The sequence below is a fragment of the Bubalus bubalis genome, chromosome 19 (assembly GCF_019923935.1).
Source record: "Bubalus bubalis isolate 160015118507 breed Murrah chromosome 19, NDDB_SH_1, whole genome shotgun sequence".
Lineage (NCBI taxonomy): Eukaryota > Metazoa > Chordata > Mammalia > Artiodactyla > Bovidae > Bubalus > Bubalus bubalis.
Window position 1 is genome coordinate 7469482 of NC_059175.1, and position 12905 is coordinate 7482386.

At 39.3% G+C, this 12905-nt stretch overlaps 1 protein-coding gene across 9 annotated transcripts in view; it reads right to left on the reverse strand.

Annotated features, from left to right (window-relative positions):
• Positions 1–12905, reverse strand: part of ARHGEF28 (Rho guanine nucleotide exchange factor 28) — a 350788-nt gene continuing 337883 nt past the window's right edge. For all 9 annotated transcript variants that reach the window (XM_044932457.2, XM_044932463.2, XM_025270861.3 and 6 more), the window contains one exon: positions 1–1213. In XM_044932457.2, the coding sequence (XP_044788392.2) occupies positions 1050–1213 (164 nt within the window). In that variant the 3' untranslated portion in view covers positions 1–1049. The remainder of the gene's footprint in view (positions 1214–12905) is intronic.

The window sequence follows — 12905 nt, forward strand, 5'->3', positions numbered from 1 at the left end:
TGAGGTAAAAGATATTTATTGACACTGACCAAAATATATACAAATACTTGTGAAGAACAAACTGAAAACATTTCTTGGTTTATTTTCTCACAAAAGACTCCTATTACCCTGAAGGCAAGATGTGCCAATGTTCCTTTGTGGAAAAGCACATTCCGGCAGCAAGTTCCACCAAGAGGGCAGCCTTTATCCTTGAACCACTGCAGGGCAGAGGTCCTTCCGGTGAGTGGTTGTCCTTGGTGCTTCCGGAGCTGGTGGAGACAGGGCCAGGTGACGGAAGCAAGGTCATGACTAAAGCCTCGCTGCAGTAATAAAATTTCATTACTGAAGTTTTACATCATACTGGTTTGTTGGGGCTCTGCCTCTGGGCTGTGTTGAAAGAGAATGCTGAACTGTGACTTGAAAGACCACAAGCATTAAGACCTAGAAAGTGCACCTGAAAAGGCTCTGGCCCAGGTCCTAAGTGTCCAGATTGTGTCCGTAGCAGAGCGGCCAGCTGGTTAGGACAGGTGCCCAGACAGGGACTCCTTGGTTGCATGCGGACTGTTGCAACTCTCCACCATGACTGACTCCTTTGATGTCCCAAGACTAGCCAAGAAAAGATTTTTCCTACATCTTTCTCTGCCTTTGAGGCCCCTGAGGGCACTCTCCCTAACCAGCTTCCATGATTGTGAAAGTCTGCCCATTATATTACTCTTTCCATCCAAAGTGCTTCATCTCGATCTTAAGAGGCATTCCAAAAACCAGATGACCCAGTAGAGAACACTATGTGGGATTCTACTCTAGGGTTCCAATAACTTTGAAATTTTTCCTGCTTATCTAAAGTCAATTTCTCCTCCAGAAATCTGAAATTAGGTGTGATAAGTTAATGATGATACACAGTTGTTTCAATAATTTAATTATTAGACTCATGCCCCTCAAATAAACCTGCACAAAATATTAAACATTACTCCTAAAGTACTTTGGACAGTCACACACATCAAGAGAGGAAAAAAAAAGAAATCTCCCCAAAATGCCAGTATGTTGTCTCATTTGGAAAAATAACAACACAATTAGAGGTAAACAATATTTTCTTCTGCTCCATTTCCAGTTTCCCCATCTTGTCTGGTCACTCTCTGTAGATTTAGCTTTTCTTCTGCTATAAACGTCTGCAGCCGAGGGCCGTGTGGATTTGAGTCATGGAGGGGTGGGTATGCAGTCTGAGAGATGTTCAAATCTGCAACAGACAGAAAGCACAGGTCACAGGAGAGTCAGGTTGAGACCCACAAGGCAGGTGACACTATGAATCAGAGACGGAGCCCTCAAAGGCTGGGCAATACCGTGCCCACAGAGCCAGCCATGGAGAGAATGGCGGAGTCCCCTGAGAAAGGAACAAAACAGATATCTTGTGATTTAATAAAAATCATTAAAATCTTTGGTTGGGTGTACAAACATCTCCTGAGCCAAAAAAAAATCTTTACAAAATACTCCCAGTAAAATGTGAAACAAATAAAGACTTGTCACCATTTGTAAGCTGATCAAACACCACACCTGCTGAGAAAGGGGTCCCAGGTATTTTTGAAAAGGGGTTCAATGTCCTAGAAATACAGTATCTACTCTGGCTATGTGCAATAAGCCATATCTGCCTCTGCAAGGATCTTCCCTCACAGTATCTCAAAGTCAAGAACTGACTAGAAGACTCAAATAATGTACCTGGGATTTTCCTGATGTGGGTGAGAGGCAGGGAGAAAGGACATGAAGGACGGAGACCCTGCAGCCTCACCAATATGCAAATCTGTTAACACCCCACGAATCACTTAGCAAGAGTAGCCAGGTTCCTGGGGAAAATCATTTCAATATCAACTCTAACTGGGTTTGTTATTTTTCTGGTTACCTAGCAACAGCAGGGCATAATCTATTTTCCCCTTTTCTGATTAAACTCTCTCATACATGGTTTAAAGGGAAGGCAAAGCGGGGGACGGTGGAGGAGGTGATTTGAAAAAACTAAAAGCACAGCTCTTGCTACAAACCATGTTCTGTGGATTGCGCCACTGACCACCCTCCCCGAAGCTTGACTATGTGGCAAAATTACAAATAACCAGTTTCAAGAGGAGCAAAAAGCAGAGTAGACATGGAAACCCAGGTGGGGAAAATGCGGAGCCCTGAGGCCCACCTGTTCTTTTTTCAGCCATTAACAAGAGGTCATTATAATCCTTGCCACATTTTACTGAAAGCCTCTATTATTTACATGGATACACATAACTGCCACTATTCTAATGATAAAAATGCTTGTAATTTTTACCCTCCTGACAAGGATCTTTGGTTATTAGAGAAGGCAGGAAGCAAGGCCTGGCTGCAATGAAGAGCTAAATGTCCTCACAAGGCTCCATCTTCAGGGAGGCGGTTTCCTTTGCTACACCCCCTTTTCTCACTTCTAACAGGAGGCAGGGCCAATGGAGAGGGGAAGCCGGGGCCACAGGAAGTAGACACAGGTCACCTGGAGCAGCTGACCTTTGCCTCCAGGCCAGCTGAGGAGGATCCTGGGGGGAGGCAGAAGGAGAAGAGGGGAAGGGGAGGGAAGGGAGAAGGAAGGAAGGAGGGGCAGGAAGGGGTTGGAGACAGGAGGGGAGACTGTACTCCATAGCTCTGCCCAAAGGTTCAGACCATTCCTGACTCTAGGTATCAATGGGACACTAAGAAAACGATCCATTTACATTGAGGTGACTCGATTCTCCTGACCTTGATTCCAAATCCTGTACCTCAAATACAGGGTATTCATTCACTACTAAAAACATAACTACTGAAAATACCTCTAAATCCACCCTGTGTACAGGGCCTTCTCCAGGTAGGGGAGCTGTTCCAAGCTGTTTACAGTCATTATCCCCTTAAGCCTCCAAATGTCATCACCCACAATTTACAGATTGGGAAGCTGAGGCTCAGACTAGTTAACTTCTTGTCCACCATGCAGCTAAGGGAAGTAATCCAGAATGGAACTCAGAAGTCCATTGCCACATGTTCATCTGCTCAAGACTCTCATGGTCCTCATTCCTCGTTGTGCTGGAAATGACCTGACAATCTTTGCTGAATTAAGACACCCTGGATGTTTAATGTGTAATTTCCCTAAGGACCACATTTTGAAGAGTCACTTACCAAAAAAAAAAAAAAAAAAAAAAGGAAAGAAAGAAAAACACATTCTGAGCTCCTCAAAACTGACATAGTAATTATTATAAAATTAGGGACCTCTCTCATTTAATCAGGTAAACCCCAGGCAATGAGTTCACTATCAGGGCAATATAAATCAACCTAGAATGTTCTTCCTCCTATGCCTGTCTGAGGTCATCACACATTTTCACAATTTCAGCTCCTGGTCCCAGCCCTTAAAACCATTTCACCTCTAAAAATAAATATTCTAGTTAAACTACTGATGTTGTACATCATATACAACCTAAAAAACAAAAACGCACCTCAAAACTTGAACCTAGCAGATGCTGACAGATTGCAGAACAATTCACTTAGGCCACAGACCACAGCACTGTCTCCTGGCCCACAGAAGGTGCAGCCAGGGCACAAGAGGCACTGCATGGAGGATGAACAATCATCCATTGAACGAGGCCGTTGGGAAGTGATGGCTGACAAATGCGACACAGCAGGGCAAACGGAAGCCCCTGATCCACATACGTTTCCCTCTCGGGTACGAAACATGCAGCGAAGAATCCAAAATACTGGTGAGTCTAGGTATCTGGGAAGTCCCCGTCATGGTTTCAAGAGAAGACTTGTTCAAAAAGAGCCAAAGAACCAAATACATATCAGAAAGAATTCTTTTATCTTAAATTGTAGGCTCCAGTTCAGGAAGACAGAGAACAAAGAATAAACATGGGTGGTGGGAGGGAGATTTTTTCATTTGTGAGTAAAGGGGGTATAGAGGTATTTTTCATCAGAACTTTTTCAAGCAAGAATAAAAATACAGGAAAAAACATCTTCTGGACCCTAAAGTGAATGAATGGCCCACGTTGAAATCCCAGATGTATTAAGGTTATGCTGTATATCACCTGGAGGGGAACTCAATTTCCTTCTTCATGTTCCTTCTTGGTTTCTACCTGAACTATTTAGGCAAGGTCAGACACTCTGTGTTTGAAATTAGAAACCATGCCATGATTTCTGATTTTATTACTCCATTTCAACCCTGAAAGAATCCTAGCCCAGCAACTGTATATTTCTCAAGGTCAGCCACCTTTTTCCACACGTTCCACCCTAGAGAGTATGATCACCATGTAGAACCCTAAACTGAAAAAACATTTGTTAAAGTAAAACCACTCTGATTTAGAAAGCAGGATTCTTGGGGAGTAGAATTAATCATCCAGTTTTATTTGTGATCAAAATGCCTATAAATTACTGGAAATAGAAATATTACTTCATTTTTTAAAATAAGCAGGGAAATATTAATACAATCATAATTTGGTCAACTAAAAACCAAATGCTATTATGATGAAATAAAACGTCAAACTCTAAAGAACATTTTAATCTATACAACTGTCTCTCTTCAATGACATAAAAGAAATAATTTGATCCTTATCATACCTCTGGAAACTCAACAGAGTGAACATACAGTCAGTTCAGTTCAGTCACTCAGTCGTGTACGACTCTTTGCGACCCCATGGGTTGCAGCACGCCAGGCCTCCCTGTCCATCACTAACTTCCGGAGTTTACCCAAACTCATGTCCATTGAGTTGGTGATATCCAACCATCTCATCCTCTGTTGTCCCCTTCTCCTCCTGCTTTCACTCTTGCCCAGCATCAGGGTCTTTTCTAATGAGTCAGTTCTTCTCATCAGGTAGCCAAAGTATTGGAGTTTCAGCTTCAACATCAGTCCTTCCAATGAATATTCAGGACTGATTTTCTTTAAGATGGACTGGCTGGATCTCCTTGCAGTCCAAGGGTCTCTCAGGAGTCCTCTGCAACACCACAGTTCAAAGCATCAATTCTTCAGCAATCAGCTTTCTTTATAATCCAACTCTCACATCCATACATGACTACTGGAAAAACCATAGCTTTGACTAGATGGACCTTTGTTGGCAAAGTAATGACTCTGCTTTTTAATATGCTAAGTTGGTCATAGCTTTTCTTCCAAGGAGCAAGTGTCTTTTAATTTCATGGCTGCAGTCACCATCTGCAGTGATTTTGGAGCCCCCCAAATAAAGTCTGTTTCCATTGTTCCCCCGTCTATTTGCCATGAAGTAATGGGACCGGATGCCATGATCTTAGTTTTTGGAATGCTGAGTTTTAAGCCAACTTTTTCACTCTCCTCTTTCACTTTCAACAAGAGGCTCTTTAGTTCTTCACTTTCTGCCATAATGGTGGTGTCATCTATGTATCTGAGGTTACTGATATTTCTCCCGGCAATCTTGATTCCAGGTTGTGCTTCATCCAGCCTGGCATGTTTGCATGATGTATTCTGCATATAAGTTAAATAAGCAGAGTGACAATATACAGCCTTGATGTACTCCTTTCCCAATTTGGAACCAGTTCTAACTGTTGCTTCTTGACCTGCCTACGGATTTCTCAAGAGGCAGGAAAGGTGGTCTGGTATTCCCATCTCTTTCAGAATTTTCCACAGTTTGTGGTGATCCACACAAAGTCTTTGGTGTAGTCAATAAAGCAGAAGTAGATGTTTTTCTGGAACTCTCTTGCTTTCTTGATGATCCAACTGATGTTGGCAATTTGATCTCTGGTTCCTCTGCCTTTTCTAAAACCAGCTTGAACATCTGGAAGTTCACAGTTCACGTATTGCTGAAGCCTGGCTTGAAGAATTTTGAGCATTACTTTGCTAGCATGTGAGATGAGTGTAATTGTGCAGCACTTTGAACATTCTTTGGCATTGCCTTTCTTTGAGATTGGAATGAAAACTGATCTTTTCCAGTCCTGTGGCTACTGCTGAGTTTTCCAAACAATGAGTGAACATTATTAGCCTTAAAATAAGAACAAATAAGCTGAAACACATCAAAGCCTAAACCAAGTGAAGGAGTATAATCTTGGTGTATGGGCTTCCCTGGTAGAGAATCTGCCTGCAATGAAGGATACCTGGGTTTGATCCCTGGGTTGGGAAGATCCCCAGAGGAGGACATGGCAATCCACTCCGGTATTCTTGCCTGGAGAATCCCATGGACAGAGGAGCCTGATGGGCTACAGTCCATGGGGTTACAAAGAGTTGAAAATGACTCAGCGACTAAGCACACATATGGTTTTTTCCTATTTAGCTGAAATTTTCTTCATAGCCTAAAACTTCATCCTTCACAAGAAATTTCCTTAGACTTCTTGTAGGGTCTATGTCAGCCTTCTCATGAAGTTTCTAAAAATTATAAATGCCAACATTTTGGCAGGTGCTATCCACTTTGTCTTATGGGTGGGAAGCAGAAAATGCCCAGGCCATGGGGTTGCAAGATGCACTGATACTCAGAGACAGTTCTTCAAACACCTCCATTTTTAGCCCTTTGTTGCAACCTGTTGGTTGACATTTGAAGTAATCATTTCACTCTGCTCACCTGCTATTGAAATTTCAAACTGTTAAGGAAGAGAACATGGGATCTGGGACAACATATAATCTTAGGGATCAGCTCCTGAAAAGCTGACACAAGCCAGAAGGAAAATCAGCCTTCCCTCCAACAGTCCCTCATTATCATTATTCTTATGAGCCCACAGGATAATCAGTTATTTTTAAGACCAGACAGTAATGTCAAGGTATAAAATGCAACCATGTCTCACACTGGAAATGAATGAAGTGCTTCCCAAGCTGAGACATGATCTTTTACAGCACAAGTTAAAATGTAACCTTGGGCAAGTCACTTCTGCCCTCTGGACTTCAGTTCATGAATGACGGAACCAAAATCATTCAGCCCTATATTGTGGGAGAATTTTTTCATCTGTGTTTTGGCTCAGTAATGCACCAAATACTATTCTAGAATTGCAACAAATGGATGCATTTCTCAACTGCTTTCTACTCAAGGAATACAAATTTATTACCTTACTGCTGCTGCTGCTAAGTCGCTTCAGTCATGTCCGACTCCGTGCGACCCCATAGACGGCAGCCCACCAGCCTCTCCCGTCCCTGGGATCCTCCAGGCAAGAACACAGGAGTGGGTTGCCATTTCCTTCTCCAATGCATGAAAGTGAAAAGTGAAAGTGAAGTCGCTCAGTCGTGTCCAACTCTTAGCAACCCCATGGACTGCAGCCTTCCAGGCTCCTCCATCCATGGGATTCTCCAGGCAAGAGTACTGGAGTGGGGTGCCATTGCCTTCTCCTTAAGTTGCATTTAAAAGAATGTTTTTAGGGTAATTTCCAGACCTATGTCCCATCCTTCTACTTTTAATCTTCCTAACAACATGTATTTGAATTGAGCACAAATAGCCCTCAGAGTATAGTATTTGGAAAGCTACCTAATAAGTGGAAGATAAGTTCCACGGTCAAACTCTACACTTGATCTTCCCTTCTATGAACAGCAAACCTAAGAGTAACTCGTCATAAAGAACAGAGTTGTCTATTGTTTTAAAATATTTAATTCAAGTAGTCTTTGCCTTTTTCTGGATTTTCTGAACAGAAGAGCATTTAAAATCCTGATAATTTTTAAAGACAAGCTTTGTTTCAATTTAAAAGCACCAGTATAACTTCCATCGTAAACATTAACTCTCTAGGTCTGAATTTAGCTCCCCATTACCTGTCAGCCAGGCAGCAAGCAGCTCAGTGCTACAAAAGCAGGTTGAATCGATACTGGGATCATTGGTGATGCCATGTCAGCTTTCTCATGTCTTATCCCATTCCATTCTCCAACAAGACTCACAAAACAGAGTTTCATGTCCTCTGGGTCTTGGCTCCGTTCTTATTTATTTTAATGAAGTGTTCTGACTTATACTCCTTATTACCGTATCCCTTGTGTGTGTTCCTAAAATCAAAATTCACACTTTCCCAGAATAACACCACTTCAAAAAGAATTGTGATTCATGTTCTAAGTCTGAATAAGCTGTATTCCCCATTTAATGACCGATTCATGCTTGTTCTGCAAAACATTTAAAAAATTGTTTCCTGATGGCATTACTGGCAGTCACTATTTTTTTCTCATGAGCACTAATGCACAGCATTTTCCTTCTAATGGAAAACACTTATTGTACAAAACTCAAGGTGTCCTCAGAGTGGAAGAAAATCGGTCTCTCTCACTAATTGTGCTCAACTGCATTTTCCATAGCGAGCCACAAACAACATGTAGGCATCTGGCATAAAAACCAATTTGGAGCTGATATCTGAAGGCAAAGACCCAGTGAGTACTATGATTCCCTTTATTACTCCTCATATACCAATACTGCACTGGAAATAAAATAACTGAAGTGTGCTCTGGGAGGGGAGGGTGTGCACATGAATGCGTGTGGTGTACACGTGTAAATCTGTAACATAAGAAAGCAAACTGAAAAAATTTTAAGTTGTGACTGTTAGAGTTGGGCTTTATTTTCTTACCGGTAATTAACATATTAGGAATTCTAAGTTGGTTATGTAGATTACACTGACAAAAAGCACAGAAACTTAAGCAATCAATGTAATGAAGATAAAACCATATAAACACAAGACGCATTATGGTATGTCAGTTCTCTGTGTGAACTGTGGCTTGCTCTTAGCCTAGAAGGGTGCCCATGTTACCGAGTCTTGACCTTAACATCAGAAAGCCTCACAGGAGGATGGGACAAGCGCCTCCACCTTTCCCTCTTCTTTGAGATGCATTTCAAGGTGTGTTTCTCTAATCAGGATACTAATAGGTATTACTGATAAAAGAATATAGTGATCAAGCAAGTTGATGAAACTTGAAACTTAATCAAGTTTCTTTACTGACAGACTCCTCAGAGCTTCAATAGGCTCACCTGTATTATAAATTTCTAAGAGGGAAAAACTGTATGTGGCAGGCCTCGAACTCAGGGAGATTTTTCTCCCAGTGTACTTCGCAGTGCTGTGTTCTGTGTAGTACACGTGGGGCAATGGTGTACTAGAGAGTAATAAGTCTATTAAACACCACGAAAGGAAAAGACAATAAATGACCAACATGCAAGATAAATCAGGGGTGGGAAGCTGGAAATAGGTGAGACTTTCCAAATTCAGAAACTCTGCACCCTGTACATAATGTCTGTTTGAGGACTCAATCATCATCAACAGTTCCTAAAAGCATTTGGAAAAGAGCTGATGGGGAATGTTTTAATGGATGGATCAAGCTGGCAGCTCCTGAACCCATGCGTCAATCTTAATCAGAAAAACAGATATACCAAGCCTCCTAATAGGATGCAAGAGGAAATAATTCAACATATACAATATAGGAAGTAGACAACTCCATCTATGAAGATTTTTTTCATGTCAAAAAATAAAGATTGTATCTAGTCAAGTATCCAATATCTATTCCCAACTACCAGTTTACATCAGGAAATACAGAGACAGAAGATTATGTTAAGTGACACCACAGGGATGCAGTCAGCAAAACCCAGAACATAGCAAGTTCTTCAGAAAATACAACTTTTTCAGAAGAAAAGTCTTTTCAGCAAATATACAACCCAGTCTTTTCAACAAATTGTAAGATTATTATTTTTTTAAAGGTGAGGGAACTTTAGATTAAAAAAGACTTGAAAGATATACAAACCAGATGCAATATATGCAATTATTTGGATCCCAGTTCAAACAAAGGGAAAAAATGGAGATAATCAGAGAAATTCAAGTACTCAGAGTATGATTTTAAGTAAAAAATGTTAAATTTCTTAAGGTGTAATAATGATACTGCAGTGACATTTAAAAAGATAAAGAAAGAAAGAGTATATATCTTCTGGAGAAAGATACTGAAGTATTTTTAGATGAAATGATAGGACGTCCTGGATTTGCTTAAGATAACCTAACATAAGAGGACAGAGAAAAGGTCATCAATGAACCAGACTGGCTATCGGTAATTATTAATTCATTAAATGATTCTCTCTACTTTTGTATTTGTTTCATGATCAATTTTTTTAAAGTCCATAGTCTTTCATGAAAATGTTAGCTGCTCAGTCATGTCTGAGTCTTTGCCACCTCATGGACTGTAGCCCACCAGGCTCCTCTGTCCATGGAATTCTCTAGGCAAGAATATTGGAGTGGGTAGCCATTCCCTTCTCCAGGAGATCTTCCTGACTCAGCCATCAAACCCAGGTCTCCTGTATTGCAGGCAGATTCTTTACTGGCTAAGCCACCAGGGAAGCCCATATACTTGGATTATAAATGAGTCTCTGTTATTCTAATAGCATAGCTTCATATATCTGATATAAACAGAATACTATGGTAATAAATTAGATGTCTCTTCTGGATGTGAAATATCTCTAGATCAATTTTATTACAACTGTATGACAAGTCATTGGCAAGTGCTGGGTAGGGATTTATATCTATTTAGAAAGATAAACAATTTCTATGTACCTGTTCCATAAAATAGATGAGGTTCATTTGAGTTTAACAGCTCCCTATAAAAACTAATACAGATTCAGATATGGTCTTCACTCCTGTCTAGAAAATCTAACATCTCCTAGTGAAATATAATTCAGAAAAGATTTCATTTTATATCCTTGGTCCATTTGTCCATGGCAATAATTGATAAGGTTCATTTGGAATTTGGATTCCTATTCTTTAGCCTTCTAAAAGATTAAAAAGCTTAATTAAAATTTGTTTAAGAGTTAAAAATTAAAAAGCAATATTTTTTAAAAAATCAGAACTAAAAGTTGTACATCTAGTCCAACAATATCAAAGTTAATTTCAGTTCCTAATGATAGTAAATGTCAATATATATTGTCAAATGAATTAGTGAATTAGTGAATACCTTATTCAAAAATTCTGTCTACTCTAATTAGATTTGTGGGAATCACCAATTTGGAATTCTTATATTTAGAAAATACCTTACAATTTCATTTATTCTAATCCTCATCTTCTCAGTAGGAATCAAGTTGAAAATGGAATCAAGATAGAACTGCATAATAGAACTTCTCTCTTTAAGCCACTAACATTATTTGACTTTGAGTCAAACATTCAATGCAATTCAAAACTTCACACCAATCCAAAATGGTAGGTGTGATATGGAATATGGAAAAGAGAGCCTAAAACAGAGGCAAACCTAACTTGAAAACAAAACCCAACTCAGGAACACAAGAAGCTGAACACAAGAAAGCATCTACGCACCACAATAAACAATCTTTTAAAATGTAGTTTAAAAATATTTCAGCCACCAAATAAGTTTCCATAAAATAGGAACTATAACAGAACAATAAAAAACTCCTAGAAGTTAAAAATTTGCTAGCTGAATTTTTTTTTTAAATCAATGAAATATTAGAAGGTTAAGGGCAAGAAAATCTCCCAGGAAGTAGAACAAGAACATGAAGAAATAGAAATGAATAGAAAAAACAAAACAGAAAAATCAGAGGCTCTAAGAGATTTAATTTATAACCAGAGAGTTCCAGTAAGCTGAAGACTAGCCCAGTTTTTTAAGGAAGAAAATGTCACAGATTCAAAGGAAATAACAGTATATTTCTCAACGGAAAGAACCTAATGAGTAACTAGTAAAAATGATTTTAATAAAAGACTACACTAAGGCATATTATAAAATTCATCCAGGAATGAATAAAGTGATTATTCTAGAGACTCCCAAAGCACAAGCGGGTTACAAATAAAGGATTAGGAATCAGAAAGTCATTAGACTTTTCAACAGCACTGCTGAGAAGTAGAAGAATCAAATCCTTCAGAATTCTGAAGGAAAATGATTTTGATCTAGAATTCTAAACCCAGACATATCATAAAAACCAGGTGTAAAAGTAGCAAAAATAAATAAATGAAATGAAAGATACATTTTATGCTTTTATTTAGTTGGTTCATTTCATGTGATGGTAAGTGAATTATCACTTAGTAATAGATATCAGCAAAAGAATAGGAATTTACCATTAAAACAAGACTGAAACCGAAATTACAACGAAAAAATGACATTTCAACTAATGTGGAAACAATTTGTTTTATTAAATCTTTTCTGAGAAAGACTTAGAAATATGCTCCATCAAATAAAAGTGTGTCTTAATATGCCATAAAAGAGAGAGGATGGGAACGAGAGCAATAGAATCCAACAGCAGAGAGATGTGAAGAGATGTCCCAAGTGATGGCTATCAATACATTGCTGGCTGGGAGGGCAACAGGGTTTATTAGAATGAAGGACAGAGGATTCTGGAAGGGGAATTTGCAGGAGGGACGATGAAGCTGACAGATTTTGGAATGTGTTCAATGTGTTTAAAATAATATTGACGGGTTATTGAGAGAAGTATAGGAACCCTGGAGGTAGAAAAAAAAGTGAGCAAATGAAAAAATAAGGCAGACGGTGAAAGTCTCAGTAGGGTGGAACAGTCAATAATATTATTTTTGGTAGCTTCTGCTCATACAGGTGATTTTTCTCCATCTGAAAAAGCTCACATCTCACAAATGTCCTTTTCCAATTTTAAGTGTCCACATGTAATTATATTTATGATTTCTCTGAAAACTACTTCTTAAAGAACAAAATACATTGAGTCTATTCAAAAAGAATTAATGTGTCTATATAATTAAGATTGGGGTCTTTTGAAATTCCAATACCTATTGTTGGAAAAAAACTTTATGATCAGGCATTCAGAGAGGCAGAAACATAAATATAAAAAAGGTGCTAAGCTTCACTGGTAATTAGGGAAGTAGAAATTGAAAGAAAGGGGTTGCAGGCACGCCTAAGTCGCTTGAGTTATATCCAACTCTTTCTATCGAAGCATCACTATGAGCAAAGCTAGTGGAGGTGATGGAATTCCAGTTGAGCTATTTCAAATCCTGAAAGATGATGCTATGAAAGCGCTTCACTCTATATGCCAGCAAATTTGGAAAACTCAGCAGTG